This window comes from Conger conger, chromosome 7, assembly GCF_963514075.1.
Source record: "Conger conger chromosome 7, fConCon1.1, whole genome shotgun sequence".
In the NCBI taxonomy this organism is placed as follows: Eukaryota; Metazoa; Chordata; class Actinopteri; order Anguilliformes; family Congridae; genus Conger; species Conger conger.
The window spans coordinates 42,792,094-42,817,944 of record NC_083766.1 but is presented as its reverse complement, the minus strand read 5'-3'; the positions used below and the strand labels follow the sequence as shown (position 1 = coordinate 42,817,944).

Here is a 25,851-nt window from a genome sequence, read left to right as displayed (position 1 = left end):
CGCAACGCTTACCACCTGGTCCGTATCCGCGAGGGCGATGATTGGAAGACCGCCTTCAACACCTCTCTCGGACACTTCGAATACCTGGTCATGCCATTCGGCCTCACCAATGCTCCTGCTGTGTTCCAGGCCCTGGTGAATGATGTTCTTCGGGACTTGTTGGGTCGCCATGTGTTCGTCTACCTGGATGACATCTTAATCTACTCCACCAATGCCAAGGATCATGAATACCACGTCAGGCAAGTCCTACAGAGACTCCTGGAGAACAGACTATTCGTCAAGGCGGAGAAGTGCGTCTTCCACTCCGACACAGTTGAGTTCCTGGGGTTTATCCTTGAGAGGGGACGGATCAGGGCGGATCCCAAGAAGATTCTGGCAGTTACCAACTGGCCCACACCCACCTCACGTAAGCAGCTCCAACGCTTCTTGGGATTCGCCAACTTCTACCGAAGGTTCATTAGATCCTATAGTCAAGTGGTCTCTTCTCTAACCAAACTCACGTCCCCTGCGGTGCCATTCCGGTGGAGCTCCGAAGCTGAGACGGCCTTCACCAAGGTCAAGAGACTGTTCTCTTCCGCTCCCATCCTGGTACACCCTGACCCCACCCGCCAGTTTGTGGTCGAGACGGATGCTTCCGACACAGGGGTGGGAGCAGTGCTCTCTCAGGTGGTGGCCGCTGACAACCGACTACACCCCTGCGCCTTCTTCTCCAAGAAGCTGTCCCCGGCGGAGAGGAACTATGACGTTGGGAACCGAGAGCTGCTAGCAGTCAAACTGGCATTGGAGGAGTGGAGACATTGGCTGGAGGGGTCCGAGAAGCCGTTCATCGTTTGGACCGACCACAAGAACCTGGCATACCTCCAGACAGCCAAGAGGCTGAACTCCCGACAGGCCAGATGGGCACTGTTCTTCGGGAGGTTCAACTTCTCACTCACCTACCGCCCGGGTTCTAAGAACGTTAAGCCTGACGCCCTTTCTCGCCAGTTTAACACCTGTCCTGAGCGTGAGGTTCCAGAGAACATCCTTCCGGCCTCCTGCACCGTTGGGTCCGTCACCTGGAAGATCGAGTCGGTGATCCAGAGGGCTCTACGGGATGAACCCGATCCTAGGCCCAACCCCGGATTACGCCTATACGTTCCCGCAGCCGCTCGGACACAGGTGCTGCAATGGGCCCATTCATCCCTCCTTTCCTGCCACCCCGGCTTTACCCGCACCTTGGCGGTGCTGAAGAGGAGATTTTGGTGGAGCTCCATGATCCCTGACACCAGGCGCTTCATCAAGGCATGTACCACCTGTGCCAGAAGCAAGGCCTCCCACCAAGCCCCTGCTGGTCTACTCCAACCTCTGCCTGTGCCCAGCCGACCCTGGAGCCACATCGGCGTGGACTTCGTTACCGGACTTCCCCCTTCCGAAGGTAACACCACCATCCTCACTGTGGTGGACCGATTCAGCAAAGCGGCACACTTCATCCCCCTGGCTGGATTGCCCACCGCCCAAGAGACCGCAGAGGTTCTGGTGAGAGAAGTATTCCGCATTCACGGACTTCCCTCGGACATCGTTTCTGACCGCGGCCCCCAATTCATCTCCCAAGTTTGGAAGGCGTTCTGCGTGGCCCTCGGGGCCACAGCTAGCCTCTCTTCGGGCTACCACCCTCAGTCCAATGGCCAAACGGAGAGGGCCAATCAGGACCTGGGGGCCGCTCTACGCTGCGTATCGGCAAAGAATCCAGCCAGCTGGAGCAAGATGCTAACCTGGGTGGAATACGCACACAACACCTTACCCTGCGCCGCCACCGGGAAATCTCCGTTTGAGGTTTCGTTGGGCTACCAACCTCCACTGTTTCCTGACCAGGAAGCCGAGATCGCTGTTCCCTCCCTCGCCATCCACATGAAACGGTGCTCCAAGGTTTGGAGGGATGCCAAGGCCGCGCTGCTAAGCACGGCAGATCGTAATCGGCGTTTTGCTGATCGCCACCGCACTCCAGCTCCGGCCTACAAACCAGGTGACTCCGTCTGGCTGTCCACTAAGGACATTCCCCTCCAAGCCACTTCCCACAAGCTGCAACCCCGCTTTATTGGTCCCTTTAAGATCCACAGAATCATCAACCCTTCCTCTGTTAAACTGTCACTCCCTGCTTCCCTTAAGATTCACCCCACATTCCATGTCTCATGTATTAAGCCTGTATCCTCTCACCCCATTTGTCCCCCCGATCCCCCACCCCCTCCCCCCCGCATCATTGATAACCACCCTGCATTCACTGTGAAAAAGCTTTTGAACATTCGTAAGAGGGGCCGTGGTGTGCAATACTTGGTTGACTGGGAGGGCTATGGCCCTGAGGAGCGTTCCTGGGTCGCTCCCAGTCTCATTCTGGACAAATCGCTCATCAGAGACTTCCATCGTGACCACCCTGATAAATTCCAAGGACCGCCAGGAGTCGGTCGTTAAGGGGGGGGTCCTGTCACGTTTCAGGTCTGTCTCGCCATGTTTTATGTTTATTCATGTTGTCTTAGTCACGTAGTGTCTTCATGTATTATGTTAGTCTAGGTTCGTCATGTTGTTTAGTTATGTTTCGTTACGATTTATTTTCTTGTCATGTTTAGTTATGTTTTCGTACGATTATATTCCTGGTTATGTTTAGTGGTTATCGTCTTAGTTTCGCGTTGTGTCATGTTTTGATTTATGTTTATTGTTACGTTAACTGGTCACGGTTTATGCATACACTTTTACATGTTTTTCCGCAAACCTTGCGTTCCGCCTTTTCTCTCTCTCTCCTTCTGTCATTCACTTCCTAATTGTTTCTATTTGTCTATTTACTAAAACTACTAACGCTAGATCAGGATTGGGTAGAGACTAACAAACTAATCATGTGTTCATGTTACCTTACGTTTCTTGTGCATGTCATTTACTAATTTACTAATGCTAGGGCAGGATAGGTTTATTACTAACGATTACTAATCTCCTTGTTAAACTTGTCATCCATCGCACCTGTTTTCCATTTCCTTGCTACGCTCTAACTAATTGTCTACACCTGTCTACACCCGCATTTATAGCCCAGTCGCGCAACTGTTCACTGCGAAATTGTCTGCCTCGGTTTTCCACGCAACTCTTGAGCATTTACTGTTTTGATTACACGTTACGATCCAAGCCTGTTTACCGACCATAGTTTATTGATTTCTGTTTTGTGACCATCGTTTGTTTTTTGACTACGTCCTCGCCTACCGTTTTTGTACTTTTGCCCCGCTGATTGTTTCATGGTTTCGACTCCCGCTTCGCCCACGACTACGCCTCTGCCTGCCGTCCGCCTGTTCATCTGCCCCGCTGACAGCTCTCCTGCTACCGGACCTCCCTGCACGTCTACCGACTACGAGATTGCCTCTTCCCTCAGCACCGTGCTTTGTTTTTTTGTTTTATTTTTGTTTGGCTGGATCTTCGTGTATGGACTTTGCTTGTGTTTACTACGCTCCTGGGACTCGTCCCGAATAAAGCCCTAACGGGACTTTATTTAACTATTGTTTCTGAGTCGTGCATTTTGGGTCCAACCCCCACGCACCTGTCTCATCCTTGTTTCCTTGCCCTTGCCCTTGCCCTTGTTCCTGAGTCCTTGCCCTTGCTCTTGGTTTTCTGGTTTTGACCCCTGCCTGCTTCCCCGGTCTCTTCTTCGTTTGTTGGATTTTGTACTTCTGCATTTTTTGGACAGACCTCCTGGTTTTGACCCTGGCATGTTTTTCGACTCTACTCTGTCTGCCCCTGCTGTAATTAAATCGCCATTTTTCTGCACCCCCGTCTGCTTCTGGTTCCTCTGTTCCCCCCAGCATAACAGTAATTGATGTTAATATTTACATTGCAAATAAAGCATGCTTGTATGTCGATGCATAACTGTATGGCTTTCCTTTCATATCGTAAACTGACCGTTAACCCAAACGTGAATGAAGGTTTGGGAGGTGTTGGAGGAGGCGGGGGCATCCTCAATCCGCCGCCAGAGTCCCTCTTAAATAAATCGTAAAGAGAGTGTGTTCTGATCACTTAATTCAAGGTAGAATCTAGCCAGACCAAATGTATTAATGCCTGTGTTGTTAACCAACGTTAACGTTACTCTCACGTTTTTAAAGCAGGGTAACATTAGCCGGCTTGTTACTTGACGTTATTTGGCTGGTTAACATTAGCAGAGAGACATCCTTAGTACACTGGCCACTCTGCTAGTAATCTTGATTTATCTGTCATTTGGCTAAACTGCTCTCTGGCTACAATAAATATGTTAATCGGCCACCTCAGCTACATTTATATCTTCCCTTCCCTATTTCCCAAGGCAAACCAGAAATTGTCATGTTTTGTTATGTTCATGTCTTATGGGTCTAATCCATTCATAAGACAATTTCATATCATCTCCGTGAAAGTTTATATATTTATATATTATACATTAAATATAAAGGTGTCTTTAAATTTGATATTGGTATTGGCTGGTAGTCATTCGTGATATTTTGTCTGCCTGCCTTGACAGAGGTTAGTATTTTAGCCCAGTGGTGCACTGTGTATCCGTACAATATGGCCACGGTTCGTTTGGGTGACGACATCGAATAGTATGAATACATGCATGTAGCAACAACAGCAATAAGCCAAAAGGGTCCACTCAGATAAGTGTTTAACATTATAGTACAGTAGTTAAATGTAGGCAAAGAATGGCTAGACATCAAGAATTTTCAGTCGTCCATTAAAGTGTGTTCAGATGACAGGTAATTTCACCAAAAAAGTCGGTAGAACATCACAAGCTCACTACATTAACATTACAGCAATCAAAAAAGTCCACCGAAACATCATCGCAAACAACATCAACAAACAAATCAAGCCGATGGCAATCGGCCACACTTCACAGCAGAATCCCAGTACCTAGCTAGCTGGCTAGTAAGCGCGTTTAAAAGTGAATCACTAAATCATCACCAGACAAAATGTACAACCTTACCTCAGGCTTAAATAATAAGTCTATGTCTAAAGTCAGCTCTGTACCATAGCTTGTTTGAAGCACGTGGCTGTGTCTTCCCCGCCGGCTCTTGACAAGTGAGGAACATAACAGCAGGCAGTAGGAACCAGGGAGATACTGGCCTGTGACAAATGTTAAGCATTCATCACTGATGTACAGCTACTGCAGCCAATGTAAAAAATAAATAAATAAAACAGGCCCCCATTACGGATAATGAATCCAAATTACTCGTTCAACATTCGTATTTGGAAAAAAGTCAATACTCGTTACGAGTATTTGTATGAAACAAATACTCAGCTCACCCCTTCTAGACAGCAGGCGGGCCACTTTAAAAATGAATAATTTTAGTGTTTAGTGTTGTCATGGTCAATATATCTGATAAAGACAATATATTTAGGAAATGCAACATGCTATTGACACTGATATGTAACATAAAAGTTTGCCAATTGTTGTTTGCTAATTTAAGTTTTCTATTCTAGCTCGAAATGCGTGTTTGCCAGTCTCGCATTCAAAAGCAAGGGGGGTGATGTATAATCTGGCATCTGCTTTTTCTCTCGCTGGCTAACCTTAATAATTCAAGTTGCTTCATTCACAATTACGCTCTACCACAAAAATCTAACTAGCGATCACTACAATATGTAAGTAAGCCTATGTGTAATTCAAAGGCATACTTCACTGTCTTGACCCAGCTAAGCTAGCACCAGTAATAAGTTAGCCACGTTTTTCATTTAAAAATGCTCTCTGTCAGTGACAAACAACTCTGTTTATCTGTTTACAACTTCGCTATGTGCCACTTAGCTGACCCTCTCTTTCCGAAAATTGTATTAAACTTTTTTAGTTAACCTTTACGTTACATTGTAAACATGCTGGGTGGACGAGGTCTGTACTGCAATGTTGTTGGATATTGTTAACATTATCTCATCAGTACAAACATTAAGTTAGCAATAAAGTAAACAAATTTTTGTCATACAACTTAGCTAGCTGACATTAGCTGTCCCTGGTGTAAAATCCAGTTATGCCCGGCTTGAGATACAGCTACCCAGCTGCTTCAAAACATATCCTGAGTTGGGTATGTTGAGTGTGGAGCATGGTCTAACTGGTAAACCAGCTGTAACAGCAGGGGTTGATATTCGCTTGCAAAGCTGGACAGGGAGGTAATGTTACAAGCGGATAGATATATTGCTAACAGTTTGCTAACAAATGTAAAATGCAATGCAATGCAATACAGTTAGCAAGCAACACACTGGTTAGACAAAGAAAAAAAAAGCTAGCGAGCAATCCAAGATATTCTTTGGACTATATTTTCTCAAAGAATCATGTAACTATGTATACAAATCCAATATAGGTCAGCGTGCATTTAATATACGGCGAATCAATGCATACATTGTTTAATAGTCACCATAAATTGCCGTAGTATGTTTATGTTGCTAATAGGAATACATGCCTTCAATGGCTGCCAGACTTTGTTGTTTTTTTAGCTCGCCAACCCTGTCAACTCGCTTCATAGGACACAACCCCAGCTCCATGCTCAACTTGGCTTGACCAACTCAAGCTATATTTTGAAACAGATGGTAGTTTATAATTTCAAACTGGTCATAGCTCATAGATTTCAACCAGGGTTGTCTACATTTTGAGAAAAAGAGACTTTGAGAAATTGCACCTTACAAAAAATCCATGTTTAAAACCTTTTATCTGAATTGTGTATAAATAAAAACAAAACATAACCATGATTCAAATGTATTTTTACTTCTGGAAGCAGACTTTTCAGCTCTTTCATGATAACGCAACCTCCTCATGATGAAAAGGGCACTGCTGCCACCCAACTGTGGGAACCTGCAAGTATTTCAGACAGCTGTGGATTAGAGTTCTCACACATGCCAGCTGGTGGTGGTTGTGCAAACAACATGCAATTACTGTGGAAAAAAACCTAAAATCTTACACCATCTGGCAGAAGTGCCAAATGTAAAGGTTTGTGCACTTTTTGTTTAAAGGCATTGTAGGGGTCATCTTAAGCCTGAGCAGCCACTCAGGCACACTTTTTTTCACCTGTAGATAGGCAACAAGTACCACTGAACATGACATCCTGACTTGTGTGTCAGTACAGATATGAGTGCAGGATACAGCAGGTCAGACTAATTGTTTGCAGGAAATATCCACTGGAAAGCAGGACTGTGTAAGGACAAACAGTCATTTGAAACATACATATCCAAACAGAAAGATTCCATGGAATATATATAGTGAAAAGCACATAAACATTAAAGATAGACTTGCTTCTACACTACTCAGGACTACAGGAATTAATTTCCATCACCAAGCCTGTCACTCACATTTCATTGAAATGGAAGCAGAAGGAATGTCTATGAATGAAAAGACAAATAACCAACACCCTGCTGCTGCAAATAGCAGCTTGCAATCGACTTTCAGCACTGGTAGGCATTAAAGGTACAATAGGTCATTTCAGACTTCTAACAGTCAAGAGAGGAATAGCAGCAACAAACACCTTCAAACAACAACATTGTTTATCCCTCCCCCTTCACTGTAAACGTGCTGACGTTGAAATGGCATTGGCTGTTGCAATTAGAACCCATTTTCTACCAATGAGCTTATGTTTTGCTAATGTTTTGGTCCAGAGTAACGGACCGTCAACTATATCTTGGAAACCCAAATTTAAGGATTATAAACACAGGCAGAGAGTGAGTCAACATGTCAGTGACCCTTTTCAAATGAAGGGATTTACAATGGTCTTGCAACAATGTTGTAACACAAAAATCTTACCTATTGTACGTTTATGCAAGAAGAGAGTATTTTTTAAATTGAAGACCAAAGATTATGGCTGTACCTTCTTGATGGAATACACATACACTCAATGAGCACTTTATTAGGTATTTATTATACTTATTTTATAGACTTTTTGTAGACTTCTGCTGCTGTAGCCTATCCACTTCGAGGTTTGATGTGTTGTGTTTTCAGAGATTCTCTTCTGCATACATATGTAATCTGTGGTTATTTGCGTTACTGTCACCTTCCTGTCAGCTTTGTCCAGTCTGGCCATTCTCCTTGGACCTCTCTTATTAAGGCATGAAGGCATTTCTGTCTGCAGAACTGCTGCTCACTGGATGTTTTTTGTTTTTTGCACCATTCTCTGAAAACTGTGAAAATCCCGGGAGTTCAGATACTCAAACCACCCTGTCTGGCATCAACAATCATTCCACGGTCAAAGTCACTTAGGTCAAATTTTTCCCCCATCCTGATGGTTGATGTGAACATTAACTGAACTTCCTGACCAGTATCTGCATGATTGTATGCATTGCACTGCTGCCATTGGCTGATTAGATAATCGCATGAATAAGAAGGTGTACAGGTGTTCCTAATAAAGTGCTCAATGAGTGTATGAGAACACCATTGGATGGATAAAAATAGGCTTGCCTGGAGGCAAGGAAAGCAGGATACAGTACTTTCCACTGATTATGAGACGACAGCTTGCAGATAGGACTTTAATAGGATTCTATGGACAGCCTGGTCACAACTGGGTTACGGTCTCATTTTCCTCCTGCACATGGGTTTAGTGTAGAGAAATAGACCTTTTATGAAACAAGCAAAGTGAAGGGTACCATCTGTTTGCAGGAAACCACAAAGCTAGACAGCAGAACGATTATGCTCAAAACGGTCCCAAAAAAATAGCAGAATAGGCAGAATCCTCTGGCCAGTTAAGATCCAAAACGGCTGCCAGCGTAGAATCCTCCACTGATGTCTCTCAGGAGTACCCCTCATGAATATACAGTGCATGCTGTAAGCACTGGGACAGTGGCACAATTTCTGTTGTAAGCCAGCACATTGGATCTGGTCTTAAATAATATACACTCAGAGAGCAATTTATTAGGTAGACCAACTTGCAACTAAATGCAGAAAAGCATGCAGACGTGGTCAAGAGGGTCAGCTGTTGTTCAGACCAAATGTCAGAATGGGGAAGAAATGTGACTTTGACCATGGAATGATTGGTGCCAGACAGGGTGGTTTGAGTATCTCAGAAACTGATGATCTCCTGGGATTTTCACACACAAATGACTCTAGTTTGCAGAGAATGGTGCAAAAAACAAAAAATCCAGTGAGCAGCAATTCTGTGGGCAAAAATGCATTGTAAATGAGAGTTCAGAGAAAGGCCAGACTGGTTGAAGCTGACAGGAATGTGACAGTAACACAAAAAAAACATGCATTATAACAGTGGTATGTAGAAGAGCATTTCTGAACACCTTTAAGTGGATAGGCCCCAGCAGCAGAGACCAATAAGTCTAAAAAATAAGTCTAATAAATACCTAGTGTGTTCATAGGTATTTAAGTGTTCACTGAGTGCATATGCAGTTACAATCACTTCATTGTATGTCAAAGAGATAAGTGTCTGCTAAATGCCTGTAATGTAATGTAAAATTTACACTCAGCTGTGATTTGAAGGTATTTACCTCCATATCGGGTGATCTGTGTAGGAATTACAGCCCTTTATATTCCGATCATTTCAGAGCACCATAATATTTGGGAAAAATGGTTTCACAGGTGTTTCTGATTAGTCAGGTATGTTCTAAATTTATATAATGGAAAAAAAACTTGTGGTGGAGGGGTTTTTTTGTCCCGGTGATCCAGGGAGCTACGTTGTCGGGGGCACTGTTAGCCCCCAGTAGGGTTTCCCAAGGCAAATTGGTCCCGGGGGAGGGGCCGGACTAAGAGCGATTCAAAGACTCCCATGACACGGCCACACAAAGACCCAGTTACCTCGCCCGGAAAAGGGAAACCGGGGCCCCCTGCTGGAGCCAGACCCGGGAGGGGAGCTCGTCGGCGAGCGTCTGGTGGCCGGGCCTTATCCCATGGGGCCCGGCCGGGCACAGCCCGAACTGGTCACGTGGGGTCGCCGCCCTGTGGGCTCACCACCTGCAGGGGTCGGCATCGGAGTCGGGCAGTAGGCAAAGGCGGGGATCCGGGCGTGCTGATCCTCGGCGTCGCAGACTGGTTCTGGGGACGTGGAACGTCACCTCTCTGGTGGGGAAGGAACCGGAGCTAGTGCGGGAGGCGGAGCGGTACCAACTAGATATAGTTGGGCTCACCTCCACGCACAGTACTGGTTCCGGAACCAAACTCCTGGAGAGGGGCTGGACTCTGTTCTTTTCTGGAGTTGCTCAAGGTGAGAGGTGCCGGGCGGGTGTGGGGATACTCACAAGCCACCGGCTGAGCGCCACTGTGTTGGAGTTCCACCCGGGGAACGAGAGGGTCGCCTCTCTGTGACTACGTGTCGCTGGGGGGAAGGCTCTGACTGTCATTTGTGCTTATGCACCAAATGGCAGTTCAGAGTATCCGGCCTTCTTGGAGTCACTGGGTGGCATCCTGGAAAGGGTGCCACCCGGAGACTCCATAGTTCTGCTGGGCGACTTCAACGCTCACGTGGGCAATGACGGAGAAACCTGGAGGGGGGTGATTGGGAGGAACGGCCTGCCTGATCTGAACCCAAGCGGTGTTTTGTTATTGGACTTCTGTGCTGGTCATGGATTGTCGATAACAAACACCATGTTCGAGCATAGGGTAGCTCATAAGTGTACTTGGTACCAGAGCACCTTAGGCCAAAGATCGATGATCGACTTTGTAGTCGTATCATCAGACCTGCGGCCGTATGTCTTGGACACTCGGGTGAAGAGAGGAGCAGAGCTGTCAACTGATCACCACCTGGTGGTGAGTTGGATCAAGTGGCCGGGGAGGCTGCCTGACAGACCCGGTAAACCCAAACGTGTAGTGAGGGTGAACTGGGAACGTCTGGCGGAGGCCCTTGTTCGCAAGGTCTTCAACTCCCACCTCCGGAAGAACTTCTCACGCATCCCGGGGGAGGCTGGGGACATGGAGTCCGAGTGGGCCATGTTCAAAGCCTCCATTGCAGAGGCGGCAAGCAGGAGCTGTGGCCAGAAGGTCATCGGTGCCTGTCGGGGCGGCAACCCAACAACCCGCTGGTGGACACCAGCGGTGAGGGAGGCCGTCAAGCTGAAGAAGGAGGCCTTTCAGGCTTGGCTGGCCCGGGGGTCCCCTGAAGCAGCAGACAGGTACCGGGTGGCCAGAAGGGCTGCAGCTTCGGCAGTCGCTGAAGCAAAAACCCGGGTATGGGAGAAGTTCGGGGAGGCTATGGAGAAGGACTTTCGGTTGGCCTCGAGGAAGTTCTGGCAAACCATCCGACGACTCAGAAAGGGAAAGCAGGGCTCGTCTCAGGCTGTTTTCAGCAGGGGAGGAGAACTGCTGACCCGGACTGGGGATATTGTCGGGCGGTGGAAAGAGCACTTTGAGGAGCTCCTGAACCCGAACAACACGTCCTCTGTGGAAGAGGCAGAGCCTGAAGACTCGGGGGAATCTGCACCTATATCCCTGGCGGAAGTTGCTGAGGTAGTCAAAAAGCTCCTCAGTGGCAAGTCGCCGGGTGTAGATGAGATTCGCCCTGAGATGCTGAAGGCTCTGGACATTGTTGGGCTGTCTTGGCTGACACGCCTCTTCAGTGTCGCGTGGAGATCGGGGACAGTACCTGTAGAGTGGCAGACCGGGGTGGTGGTCCCCATTTTCAAGAAGGGGGACCGGAGGGTGTGCTCCAATTACCGGGGTATCACACTCCTTAGCCTCCCTGGGAAAGCTTACTCTAGGGTACGAGCCATCAGGTCCCTGTATAACCAAAGTGAGAGCTGTGTCCGCATTCTCGGCACAAAGTCAAGCACGTTTCCGGTGGGTGTTGGACTCCGCCAAGGTTGCCCCTTGTCACCGGTCCTGTTTGTGGTATTCATGGACAGGATCTCAAGGCGCAGCCGAGGTGAGGAGAGTGTCCGGTTTGGTGACCTCAGAATCGCATCTCTGCTTTTTGCAGATGATGTGGTTCTGCTGGCTTCATCGGACCGTGACCTTCAGCACGCACTGGAGCGGTTTGCAGCCGAGTGTGAAGCGGCCGGGATGAGAGTCAGCACCTCCAAGTCCGAGGCCATGGTTCTCTGCCGGAAAACGGTGGATTGCTCCCTCCGGGTTGGGAACGAGTCTTTGTCCCAAGTGAAGGAGTTCAAGTATCTCGGGGTCTTGTTCACGAGTGAGGGTAGAAGGGAGCGTGAGATCGACAGGCGGATCGGTGCAGCGTCAGCAGTAATGCGGGCGTTGCACCGGACCGTTGTGGTGAAGAAGGAGCTGAGCCGGAAGGCGAAGCTCTCGATTTACTGGTCCCAACCCTCACCTATGGTCACGAGCTTTGGGTAGTGACCGAAAGAACGAGATCGCGTATACAAGCGGCTGAAATGAGCTTCCTCCGTAGGGTGGCCGGGCTCAGCCTTAGAGATAGGGTGAGGAGCTTGGACATCCGGAGAGAGCTCAGAGTAGAGCCGCTGCTCCTTCGCGTCGAAAGGAGCCAATTGAGGTGGTTCGGGCATCTGATCAGGATGCCTCCCGGGCGCCTCCCTTTGGAGGTTTTCCGGGCTCGTCCAACTGGGCGGAGACCCAGAGCCCGCTGGAGAGATTATATATCTCTCCTGGCCAGGGAACGCCTCGGGATCCCCCAGGAGGAGCTAGAATGCGTTGCTGGGGAGAGGGACGCCTGGAATACCCGGCTTTTCCTACTGCCCCCGCGACCCGACTCCGGATAAGCGGGTGATGATGGATGGATGGGTGGATGGATGGAAAAAAAACTTAGACACCTGTCCAACGGATCATAAACACTCTTCATGTGGCAGGCATGGATGTGCCAGTGACTACTGGCTGCAGAAGACTTGACAAATATCAGTGAAGACCAGAATTGAAGTTTGGAAGATCCATTAACAACAACAATGTTTTGGTGATGATTCTGTCACTTTTAATAGCCTCTCCCGCAAGGCAGGGATACAGATGACGATGAGCCATTCCCAAAATGAATGCTGACTAGTGCAGAGTCCTCACTGGATGTACTGACCAGGAATTAGGGTGGCTTATAGCGTAGTGGTTAAGATACGTGACTGGGACCCACAAGGTCGGTGGTTTGATCCCCAGTGTAGCCACAATAAGATCTGCACAGCCATTGGGCCCTTGAGCAAGGTCCTTAAACCTGCAGTACACCAGGGGAGGATTGTCTCCTGCTTAGTCTAATCAACTGTACATTGCTGTACATTGCTCTGGATAACAGCATCTGCCAAATGCCATTAATGTAATGTAATGAATTAAATTAATCAAAATGACATGAGGCCATATTGCTCGCGAGAAGAAAAGAACCACAATGATTGGCTTGCTTCTTGGCACTGCTCTGTGTACCCTGGCTGACGGTACGCAAGATTTTCTTAAAGTTGCCTGTAGTTTTATGGTAGTCTGCCAGCTAGGCAATGTGCTCCGATAACCATAAGGCTTGCTAAGCACCGTGAGCCACAGCTAGAGGACGTGAGGTAGATAGTATCTGTGAAGGTAGCCAGCTTGGCAATGTGCTCCTATAAACATGACGCTTGATAAGTGCTGTGAGGCAATTTTGCCGAAAAAGGCAGTAAGTACATAATGTCCACTCACAGTGGCTTTCAAAGTATCTGTGAAGGCTTGCCAGCTTGGCAATGTGTGAGACCTTTTTCCATAAAATGGTAGTGAGCCACTGCCAGTGGATGTGAGGTAGATCATTTCGAATTATCTGTGAAGGATCCAAAAACCATTACCGCTGCCAAGTGCCATGAGGCCTTTTTGCCAAAAAGCGTGAGCCACTGTTAGTGGATGTGAGGTAAGTAATGCTAGGTACCTGTTTTAGGATAATATAATCTGTTCTCTGTAAACACCACTATTTAAATTCACATTTAATGTACCACACGCATGCTTGTTAACCCCTTAAGTATTACCCCTTTTCTTGAGACAAGCTTGAAAGTGAAGCTTGATCGTTGAAACCAGGACATGATAGGACATTGAAACCAGGACATGATAGGATACATAGGAACACCTTGAGAAAACAAAATGAGAAAAGCCTCCAAGCTTAAGCAGGCCTTTCATGTAGAGCTAGATAGACTATTTATCACAGGTGCTTAAATTCCTGAAATTGGAATCGGGGGCGTCAACAATATTATTTTGCAGTCTGGAATCAGCTTGCCACTAGCAATGATTATTAGTAACGGTGCCAGGTTAGGCATCACATTAGGGCATGATATTACCGGAAATGGATCCACCTTTATTGATAGCTTCATTGTCGCAGTGGAATATGATTATGAGCAACAAGAGAATTTAGAATCCCAGCAAACACCAACATCGGCCATTCAGATGCATGAATGGGAATCATTTTAAAAGCATGAGCTATGAATGCTTTGGCAAGCCAGGCTCCATGACCTTTATTAGCTGAGTGTCATGGTCGCCTGTTACGTAACATAGAGAAAATAGCTTGAGAGAAATCATGCTTTTCACACTGAGGCAGATTTCTGAATGGGAATAAGACACATCAACATTACACTGTGTTTTGAACCCATACTAAACACTTTTCTGTAACACTGTCACGTCCCATGTCTCTGTGTCATGATTCACTTCCTGGTTTCTTCTATGTGTTTTCTGTGGATTCTGCTTCACATTTTCCTTCTTCCCTATTATCTATGCCCCCCGCACCATATTTGGATTTCCTCTGTTGCAATTGCCTCACCTGCTCCTTGTCTCGGCAGCAGGCCTGCATATAAGCTCACGTTTCTTTGTTCTGTGCCAGATCATCTTGTGCCCTGCGTCTGCATTCATTACTTTCCAGCATTTATCGCCTGCCTGTCCCGTACCTGTTTTGAGTTCTCCAGTCCCGTGTCGTCCCATCCGGCCTCTGTTCTCCTGCCTGCCCTGCCTGTCTATGTCCAGCCCTGCTTCAGTCCACCTGCCTGTCTACCCCTCCTTGTCCAAGCCCTACTCCTGCCCTTGGCCCTCCTGCTCTCCTGCCCTGGTGACTGATCTCCCAGTTTTTACTTCTGCCTGGTTCTGGACTTCACCCTGCCCTCTCTATATTTCTCTGTTTGCCTGGATTCTGACCCCTGCCTGGACTTGGTTACTCTCTGCCTGATCTGTATTGCTCTGATTGCTATTGTCTGTTTTTGTGAGCACCGAATAATGGTGTCTGCTTGGTTCCGATCAGTTCCCTCACAAATACTTTATTAAATGTGTTTAGAATTTCAGTTAAAATCTTGCACTGCCAGGTCAAAATAGGCAGTGCCTCCCCCCAAAGGAATGGCGGATTCAGAATCAGACAGTAGTAGCAGATAATGGGCATTGATATACCATGTAAATACTGGTGATTGGCTGACCAGCAAGTGCGTCTCTGCGATTGAACTTTCGTTAACCTCCCATAGCTAGAGGCTACACTGCAAGATGTAAACCACTAGTTAACCACAATAACAGGATGGCCAAGTTAAGGTTTGCTAAGAAGTACCGAAAAGGTCTCGTGGACAGATGAGGCCAAGATTCACTTGTGGTGGCAAGAGCAGAGTGTGGAGGCAAAAAGCAACTGCCCAAGATCCAAAGCATCCTCCTCATCTCTGAAATGTGGTAGCGGTGTTATAGTTTGTGGTAACCATTGTATAAAAGTGTTATAGAACTGGAACCTGTGGTATATCGTGGATATTGGCACAGCTAGGGGGTGTAATGGTTTGCGTCGTGCCTAGCCACCCCACTAGCTGTGCCAATATCCATGATATACCACAGGTTCCAGTTCTATAAGGCTTTTATGCAATGGTTACCACATTTATTTTTCAACTTTCATCTTTCAGACAAGACAGACTTTAAATTAATGGAACTATGTTTTATGGTAAATATATTCTTCAACTGAACAGTAGTTTATTGGTTAATGTTAGCCAGCTAGCTTGCTAGTTCACGTTACACCAGACCACACAACAGTCATTTGTCTTCGTTGTAGACGGTTAGCTGGACACTGCCAGATAACGTGCAGTCATTGAAATGACTCATAGCATCGTTATCAGTCATCATTTGCTTCGCCGGGGTTTGGTGGTCTTGCTGCTATTTTGATCCAAGGATGTTGCCTTAGTTGTATTTTTTTCCAATCCTACTCCTTTCCAAATCCCAAAGAGGGTCAAAGGACACTTTAAAATCACTCATTCTTGTTTTACTTTGGGAGGCTACTAGCGGAGAGATGATGATCATGTTAAGTTACGTTCATTTCGGTTACAAAGTAGATGACAGTAATCTACAAATGCGGAGTAATATTAAAAGATGTGTGAACATTCCATTTAGCCGTGCGTATAGTGTGGATATTGGCATGGCTGGAACGCAAACTGACCAATACCGATAATGGACCGGACCTATCCATTGTTTAAACTGTATTGTAATGGATATCTTCATCTAGGACAGTTGTCTGTAGTTAGTTGCATTCGATTAATTAAATGTGGCACACTCATACAGGCCATTCGTCTGAAAAAAGGAAGATAAATTTATCATAATAATATGAAATTGTTCTTACCTGAGGCCCAATGATCCCAAACGCATACCAGTGCCTCTCTTTTCTTTTTTCCAAACAGTGTATTTTGGTAAGCATATTGTTTGGCCTATATCTCTGACTGTTTAGTTGATATTCCTCATAATGGCTTCCTTGACTTTCATTGGCACAACTCCTGATGTTTGCAAACACCAATAACAAATATCAGAGGCAATACAAAGCCAAGAATCAAGACTAGGTACTGAATGCTCTCTTATACCAGCACTAAAACACCTGACAAATCAGAAACACCCGTAAAGTGATTTGTCCCAAATATTATGCTGCCATGAAATGGTGGGACTATGTGCAGTCATTATTTGCTGGTGTACAGAGCCAAGACAACAGAAAGTGTGTCACTGTCCAAATGCGTACATGGCCTGTACATTGTCGCTGTCACTACATAGATTGTCACTGTCCATACATATATACATGCATACAACATACATATATGTACACAATATGTACAATACTATTCAGACCACCAGATGATTGTCCTATGCTGAGGGATTCAGTCGGTCATGGCAAAATATATCAGAAAATGTTTTGTTGCCACTCACCAACCCCTCATCCCCCCTGCACACATACACACCTTTTTTCATCATTAAAATGTGTCTATATTTTAATGACAAACCAAAAGTTCCCAGCATTATTTAATGTAAAACAAATTGCATAGAGTTCTGTAGAATACAGTTCTTTTTTTTGGGGGGGGGGGGGGGGGATTGCAAAATGTTCAGAAAATAGGCAATATCAGGTCAATGTCAAGCCCATTACTTTGTGTACTGTTGACTTTGTGTACTTAAATTAAACCTGTAACCGTTCTATGGAAGTCTAACCCACAGAAATCATATCTAACCATCTTGAACTGAAAGGCCTCTGACAGAAATAAGAGCAAACCTATTAAATATAATTTGTTTTCTAAGCAGTTATTTCAACAAGACATTTAGGAACTGAAAGCGAAAACTGAAAACAACAAATTCCCTCTGTGGCATATCTAAAGTCTCTCTAGTGCCCACATGTGTAGCGTACCATTAGCTACTTCTTATTGTTGCATACTGACACTTCTGTGTGAGGGAGTGGGCTTCGGATGACCAGGCATGACCCGTGAAGGGGAGCTTTTGTGAACAGTGAGAGAGTGCGGTCAAAGAGGCTATTGCGACCATGAAGGGGATCTTAAAGTTATCCACAGGCCGTGAGGTGACAACTAGTTTAATAAAGTGCAACTAAATAAGGAAAAGGTTCCCCGGCAAACTGCCAACACAAAGCTACCCTGAAAAGGGGGCGAGAACAAGAAACAGAAATAAAGCGGGGGGCTTCAGACACACGTCACCCAAGCAACCCTCCGCCTTGCGCTCATCTGAGGCAAGGAACAACAGGTAGATAACACGACTGCTAAACTCAAGGGCAGCCCATCCCAGAGCGGGACATCTACTAACTTGGTGATGTGGCAGGTAATGACGAAAGATGTACACCCAGCGAACTCTGCCTCTAGCCCTACTAGTGAGAGAGCTATCAAAACAAGGTGAAAAGGGAATAGGTATAACCCCCTATCCAAGTCAAAACCTGCAGGGTGTTTCTGCATCGCTTACAGTATGGCATACAGCGCAGTACTGTGTGGCTTACAGTCCTACACACAGTACTATGTTAAGTAGAATATTCTAAATGACATATGGCTGCAGTGCTACACACAGCATTGTGTAGAGTAGGATGTTCAGAGGGACACACAGTCCTAAACATAGCGCAGGGAACAGTAAGGTGTTCAGACTGCCTTATATTTCTACCCACAGCAGTGTTCATTGTGGCATACACACTGTGTTGTGTTCATTGTGGCTTAAGTAATACAGTCTTCTGGATTACGTTACCCTACGTTACCCTACCCTAGGGACAACGAAAGTAATTGCACAAAGCTAGCTTTGCCTCCCATTCTGCTGGTGAGGAAATGGTTAACCCAAGCTCTAGAAATAGTGACAGAGCATTTAACCATATACGTGGCTTTGTGAATAACAGAAAAGTGACAAAACAAACCAAGACCAAATTAAGCTCTTGCCTCCAGCTCTTATAGTGACAGAGCTACTAAACCAAGGTGAGCACAGAAAGTACACACTACATCACTGCAGTACCATCATGGAGAACAACCCTAGCCCAGGGCGAAAACTCTAGCCAAAATGAAAGGGTGTATCTGCATCTCTATTTGAATAAGATGAACAGTTCTCCTGCTAACATGTACCTTGTCTTTTTTTTTTCTTACCTTAGCTTTTTCTTTCAGTTATTTTCCCAAAGTAAAAATGAAAGTAAAGGCGCAAGGCAGACTCCACCTCCAGCTTTCCTAAAAGGGACGTAGCTGATAAAGCTAGGCAATACAGAATTTCAGGTAGAGAGATCAAACTGCCGAAAAGTCAGGCAGCGGGTCTCCGAGCTAATAACCCAACCAAGAGTGGCAGAGAAAGCCAATTTATAAACTTGGTTCCATAGCTACAGGAAGATTCCTTTTAGTCCTGTCTTCCAACTACCATATACCTTGCATTGTGAATAACTAAGCGATGAACAACATTCACCACCCACCTCTCCCTGCAGCTCGACTAACACTAGCGAGCTGAAAAACTGAGGCAAGAGGAAATTTCAGGTAGAGGGCAGCGGGTCTCTTGGAGCTGTAAATGTACACCTCCCGATACATTTACAGCTGTTTGTAAAACTGTAGATCGACTTGTAAAATGTCTTTCATGACTCAACAGTGTATTTCTGTGAACGGAACAAACAAACATAACGTGCATTATAAAGTATACAGGACAGTTGTATTATTTGTCTTATTCTTATTTTCAGCCTTGTAATGGTTTCCTTGACTGACATTGGCACAACTCTGGTCCTCATGTTGACAAATGGCAATAACAGACTCCAAAAGCAATGAAAAGTCTAGTATCAAGACAAGATACTGAAAGCTTTCTTCCTGCACCAAGGAATCGATTGAGTACACCTGTCTAATCAAAAAGAGCTGAGAAGCCAGCTCTTCAATTACCTTTGGTCCTCTAAAATGTGGGGACTGTATAAATCACCCGATATAGATGTAAATACCCGAAAATAAAAGGTTAGTCTAAAAGTTGTGAGGAGCATCCCCACAACTTGTATCTATTTAAAGAGGAAGTCATCATTATTTCTGACAGATTTGTCCCCATCTCATGGCTTACTGTTAAAATAATAAAGCAAATTATTGTATGTATTTAGCCATTCACAGAAGGGAAAATTAAACACTTTATAAACAAAATGAACAAAATGTTATCTTCCTATTCATAAACACATTAGCTCATTGGTTCTTTGCACAGATGGCATTGGCAATTAGATTAAAATATCATGCACAAGCTCTCAAAATAATTACTTTATTTGGATTTTCAGAGATCAGATTTTTCTAAAGGGAAAGTGATAAGCTGGGAACCAAGATATCACTGTGACTTATAAATGAAATGCAGTTCTGACACAAATTATAGAAACACATTTATGTAAAGTCAACAAAGCAAAAATGGAAGAAATAATTGTGTTAAACAATTCATAGCTATCACAGCTTCTTATATGTATTAGTTCATTCCAACATAATTGAGCAGTGGGAAAGTTACAGTTACAAATTTAACAATCAGCTTGAACCTGTATCCTAGAAGAAAAAAAAAAGTTCATTTCCTTAATTCTGTTTGTATTACCTTGTTTCAAATAATTATGGCCACATAATGTTGTTACCAACCATGGTCAAGAAGACAACTTTTTAGTACATTTTTGCCGATAAAAGAAGAAGACAAGAACAGGATAGGGCACAGAGTTTTAAGAATAAAGAAACAGAAAGGGCACAGAGAAATTTAAAGAGTACTGTATGTGAGAGGCTCAATATCACCATGATAACTATATCCATGTATCTATCCCATTTAATTAAATTTTTTAGCATAGAAGACACAGAAGATTAGGGCCCTTGTATAAAATGAGAATTTAGTACAACAGTAATCTGTGATTATCCGGAATATGATGTCCCATAAGCTTTTAAAGTTTGATTCTAAGACTCATCTCTCAAACCACAATACACTTTGGCTATAAATTGAAAAGAAATTTAACAAGTGTGACATTTCTTTTTTGCAATCTCTGGCATATTTTAAATTCATGTCAGGGACAAGGAAATTAAAAACATTACTCTTACTGTTATTTACACAAATTATGCTTTCATCCCACTATAATGTAGGATATTTACTGAAGCATTTCAGTATCAGCACAGCACCTTCCTCAGTGGTAAAAAAAAAAAACAGTGCGACACCTGGGAGCTTACCCTGCACCTGGGAACAGGTCCTTAACCACTACACTGCATTGCAACCATCTTAAATAAATGCTTCAACAAGTGACACATCTTGTTACCAGACCAAATCTTTCTGACAATTGCCCTCTTGTCCTCTCACAAGCTTGATAACTTGATATGGAATTGTTGCTTTGCTGTGCTACCTCTAAAGGCATTTGCCTCCATCATGTCACATCTGACATCTTTGGATCAATTAAATTAAATGCTGGGTTGTCCACATGGCAGAATCCAATTTCATTCACCATGGGTAACAGTGACAAATGACAAATGTGTGTATTTTACATTCTATAGTACGCTATTAATTTGCCTCTTTCCACCATCTCACTGTTCACTTTCACAGCTCATACTGTAGACACTCACTGCCCATGTGGGTTGTAGTCATGTTCAACTGCTCTCAGCTGAATATCTAACAGTCTACCACATAATGATGCCCTGAGGACATGTGATCTAACCACTACCTAAAAAACCTTGTCCCTTGGCATTGTGCACAGGATCACCCACATCCAGTCTTGGATGTTGCATCATAGTCTACACAATGAGACTTCAACTGTACATGCAAATGAAATGCATGTGTAGGAGGTAGGATTTATATCAGACAGAAAATACTTGGTTTTGAATCTGATATTGCAAGTCTGAGAGAGAAAGCTCAGTTTTTAGAGATCCTTAACAGAAGTTATCTTTGGACAATTCTTGTATAACAATTACACCATTTACACTTGCAGTCAAAGCACATCTGGGACTGAAAATCAAAGGCATGTGTCATTATTTTGCTTTGCTCAACTGCAGAAAGCAGTATTTAACCTGTTTTAACATGAGGTCTTAAATTACATACAATATGTTGATATTTATTTTTTATGATAAACAGGTGATCCTCTAATCAGTTGAGAACTGGATAGTATTGGGTAGTCCCAAGTAAAGGTGGAATACAAGTGAATGACAGATTCAATGTAAGCTAAAAGATGAGCCACAAGTCTCTGTGTTCATACTAAAAGAAAAGCCCCAAACAATTTAAATACCCCACTGCATTCAATTTATCTTTAATGGATCAATAACTTTCAAAAGCCAAGAAGCCTACCAGCAACTGTCTCCCAACTGCATTGCATTGAAATTGGATACAGAATTAATTCCATTTGCAAGGATCCTTTTAAATGAGAAATGATTAATAATAAAAAATGAAGGCCTGCCCACAATAGAGTACAATAGAGTTTTTTGCCACCAGAAATCCCCTACTGATTCTAAATTACACACTTTCTGTCTTCTCATAAAATCAGCAATCTCTGCTGTTCGCTTGTGGGCTTCCCAGCCTATTACTCATACAGGCAAATCTAATGTAACATCCCTGTAATTCAGTTGTTTGTGTCTCACATAACAAACAAAAAACAATTAATTTTCTTCTCAGCACTGCTAATGCATGACTTCAACACAATGTATTGGCTTAAGGAACTGCCTGCCCCATGGGAACAACATGTTGCATTTGTGTCACTTAATAAATGCACTTTACACATACACTCAGTGAGCACTTTGTTAAGTACTTATTAGACTTACATGTTGTGAGTTCAGAGATGCTGTTCTGCATACCACTGTTGTAATGCATGGTTATTTGCATTACTGTCACCTTCTTATCAACTTCTACCAGTCTGCCCCCCTCCTCTGACCTCTTTCATTATCATTGTTTTTAGTTTTTCACACATTTCTCTGCAAACTCTAGAGACTGTTATGCGTGAAAATCCCAGGAGATCAGCAGTTTGAGATTCCAGTCGAAGTCACTTCGATAAGATTTCTTCCCCATTCTGACATTCGGTCTGAAAAACCTCTTGACCATGTTTGCATGCTGCTTTGCATTTAGTTGCTGCCACATGGTATTTGCATTAACAAGCCGGTGTACAGGTCTGCCTAATAAAGTGGTCACTGAGTGCGCCTCCCCAGCTTTGTTCCTCTCGTCTCTTCTTGACAGTCACATTTGAAACAGTAAAATCCATATGTCTTCATGCTTGCTTTTTGTAAATGTCATCCAGATCATAGGGAAAAGTTTAAAAAAAATGCTAATGCAACACTGTGAACTGGAAATATTTCCAGAAGCTTTTATTTTCTTGTCTCCTAATGGTAGCTGAAGCAAAGTGACCTAGCAAGACACCCAGATTTTTTCAATGCCCACATGCATCAGCATTCTCTTCTAGATTTTAGTATCTAAAACACCCACAAAACGTTCGCAAAGTGCAGTGATGTGCGTTTTTTGAAAAGCCCCTAACCCCGCCCCCATAGCCCAATTTCCCCTCCCCCTCCGCCTCCTCTGGCCAGCTCTCATAAAAACACGAAGAGTATGTGTGTGCACATTTAAGATGATGCACACTTACCACAGGAAAGGACAATACCACTTTAAATCATATCTTTAAAAAATGTACACATAAGGTTCAACTACCGATTTAAATAAGCAGCCTTTTGAAGTGTAAATTCAAGGCAAAAATGGAAATTGGACAAAAATGAACTGGAAATTGAAGGCCACTATAAAAATATAGAAACTCTACAGTAATCATAATTTTTGAATGGGTTTTATTAATCAGCTGAAGAACTTATTTAAAATAGAAAAAAATCAGTACTTCAGACACATTTTACATGTACCTTTTCCTCAAGTACATACATGAGGAAGTTTCAGGCATCACAACATGCTAGTTGTTTATTATTATACATGGATAAGGAGGGGATACTTTCAGAAGAAATACTCCCTTTTATCAATTACAGTTTGCGATCTACAGACTTATTTTCCATTGTTTTGTCCATACAAGTGCACAGAAATCATGTAAAAGCAGAATTGCAAAAAAACATGTAATATATGCCTCACTAACATTACATGATAAACCTATTTGTATCCTTTGCATATGTTCATACAACATTTTTGGACCATAGCACATAGCAGAACAGCATTCGAGCAGAAACAGAAGTGCCTGTTGCACAACACTGTAGCCTCCAGTATAGGCGGCCGAGTGACTGACACCTGCTGAAGACAGGGCTGCAGCCATGAAGACAGGACACCGTGTTCGCTGAAGAATTGCAGCAACATCAGAGCTCTCTTTGCTGCACCGAACACACACAGGAATAAAAGATGAAGTAACAACTTTTAATAATTTGGAACTGGTCAATCCTCCACATGCTCTCCAGCTTAATACCGAACGCCATCAAGCTTTGGTCAGGGCTGGTACCTCATCGCACAGGTGGTAGGCGGTTAGTGGCAGTTAGGGTGGGGGGAGGAGGTCTGCCTCACCTTCTCTGAGCCAGCACTGCAGCAGAGCTGTTTTCATCCATCCTCATTTATCGCAAATAAGAGCCTATTGGTCCCAAACTGGATCACTTGGTTGAAGGTTTAGCAACTTAGCTAGTAACTTCTGTCCAAATGCATGGTATAACCCTCCCAGCCAGCAAAGACAGTCTTACAGAGCACACTGGGAGTGGAGAGTAGATGCTAGAATACGACAGGCTGCTGATTTTCTGGTCAACCATCTCATCGATGAGAGCTGAGCTTTCCCCTCTAACTACACTCATAGCATGCTAATGTTCAACATTACAACTGCAAAGGCTGTAAATCAGGTTACAAGAAGCCTGAAAACTGAAAAGGAAGAAGGTAAAATTCAATTCTATAACACTTGAATGTAGCATTATTGTCCAGATTTTTTTAACCTCAGCTCTTGGGAATGGATAAAAAAAATATATAATAATGATAATAATCTGATCTATCTAAAATGCATTTTCCCCTCTCTGAATGAAGGAGTGCAATAACTAATAAGAAAAGCACACCGACACAATTGATTCTGCAATTGCGAGGCTAGCAATTCTGCATACTGACAATTGATTCTGCAATTGCGAGGCTGGCAATTCTACTGCCAATCATCTGGAGGCGTGTCATCTAGAGATCTGGCGATCACAAACAGCAGCAGGTGGCGCAGATATAAATTGCCAATGCGTAAAAACCAACTTCGCCAAGCTGAGGGTTGGACCGTAAAAAACCCTGATGAAGCGTAAGCGGCTGTGGGGGAGGGCTGTCCCTGTGAACTTGCCAGCTCTTCCTCCACGTGGAGGAGATCACACTGACCGCCACAACAACAGTTGGCTTTTGTCAAATGACAGAAGCACAGACAGCACAGAATGATAATGAAGCGGGGTGGTGTTGGAACGGGGTTGGGGGGCGTACTCACTGGAGTCGTCGGAGTCATATCCCTCCACGTCGGGTTCCTCTTCCTTCTTGCTGGGCGGGGGCGCGGCAGCCCCAAAGGCCCGATCCAGGTCTTCATCGTCGTGGGCCTGGACGGAGGAGAGGCCCTCTGACTGCTGGCTGGCGGAAGAGCGCAGGGAGCCAGCACGGCTGAGGGTGGAGGGAGCTGTAGGGGGGAGACCCCGCGGGTAGCGGGGGAAGTAGTCCGAGATCTGCTTTATGGGCTGGATGGGACCAGGACAGACATCAATGGCCATGTGCTCCTGGATGCTGATGGTCGTCTTCTCGCCTTTGCGGAGTGTCATGCATGCAGCCCTTCTTCCTTACGCCCAAGCGACCCAGACCCACCGAGGGAAAAAAAAAAAGCAAATGGAAATCTGTACAACTAAACAAAATGGGAAAAGTAAAAAAAATGTTAAAATAAAAAAATGGCAGAAGGCTAAAAGGTTTGTTTTTTTCTTCTGTCCTAAACGGTTGAAACAGAGACAAGCCCCCCCCCCCCAGACACTGGCTCCGTCTGCTGCTATTGCTCCTCTGACACCCCCCCACAAGCCAATCGCATTGGGCTACATGGAGAGACTGCGTGCTCCACTGCTGTTCAATGTAACCATGCTGTCTGCCTCGCAGTGCTGTCTGCATCCAGAGCTCAGCCGCCCAGACCCTGCCGGCGAGAGTGTGTGCCTGTGTGAGAGCGAGAGAGGGAGGGAGGGGATTAGAGGGAAGGAGGAGGGACCATCCTATGTCACTGCATAGCAACCAAGCGGTAAACAGGGAACAGTCGGCACGGGTTCTTAATTATACTATTAGTCTCCTCCATCTGTCAGTGAGAGGATCTGCTCCCTCCGGTATGGGGTCAGACTCCAGGGTATTCTCATACCAACCTCTCCCCAGTCAAAGCCGCCCTGCAC

General features: G+C 44.8%; 1 protein-coding gene across 1 annotated transcript in view; it reads right to left on the bottom strand.

Annotated features, from left to right (window-relative positions):
* Nucleotides 1–25,418, bottom strand: part of LOC133133863 (double C2-like domain-containing protein beta) — a 255,891-nt gene extending 230,473 nt beyond the window's left edge. Inside the window, exon 1 of the mRNA XM_061250126.1 lies at nucleotides 24,927–25,418. Within this exon, the coding sequence (XP_061106110.1) occupies nucleotides 24,927–25,248 (322 nt within the window). The 5' untranslated portion in view covers nucleotides 25,249–25,418. The remainder of the gene's footprint in view (nucleotides 1–24,926) is intronic.
* Between the last annotated feature and the right edge of the window lie 433 nt (nucleotides 25,419–25,851).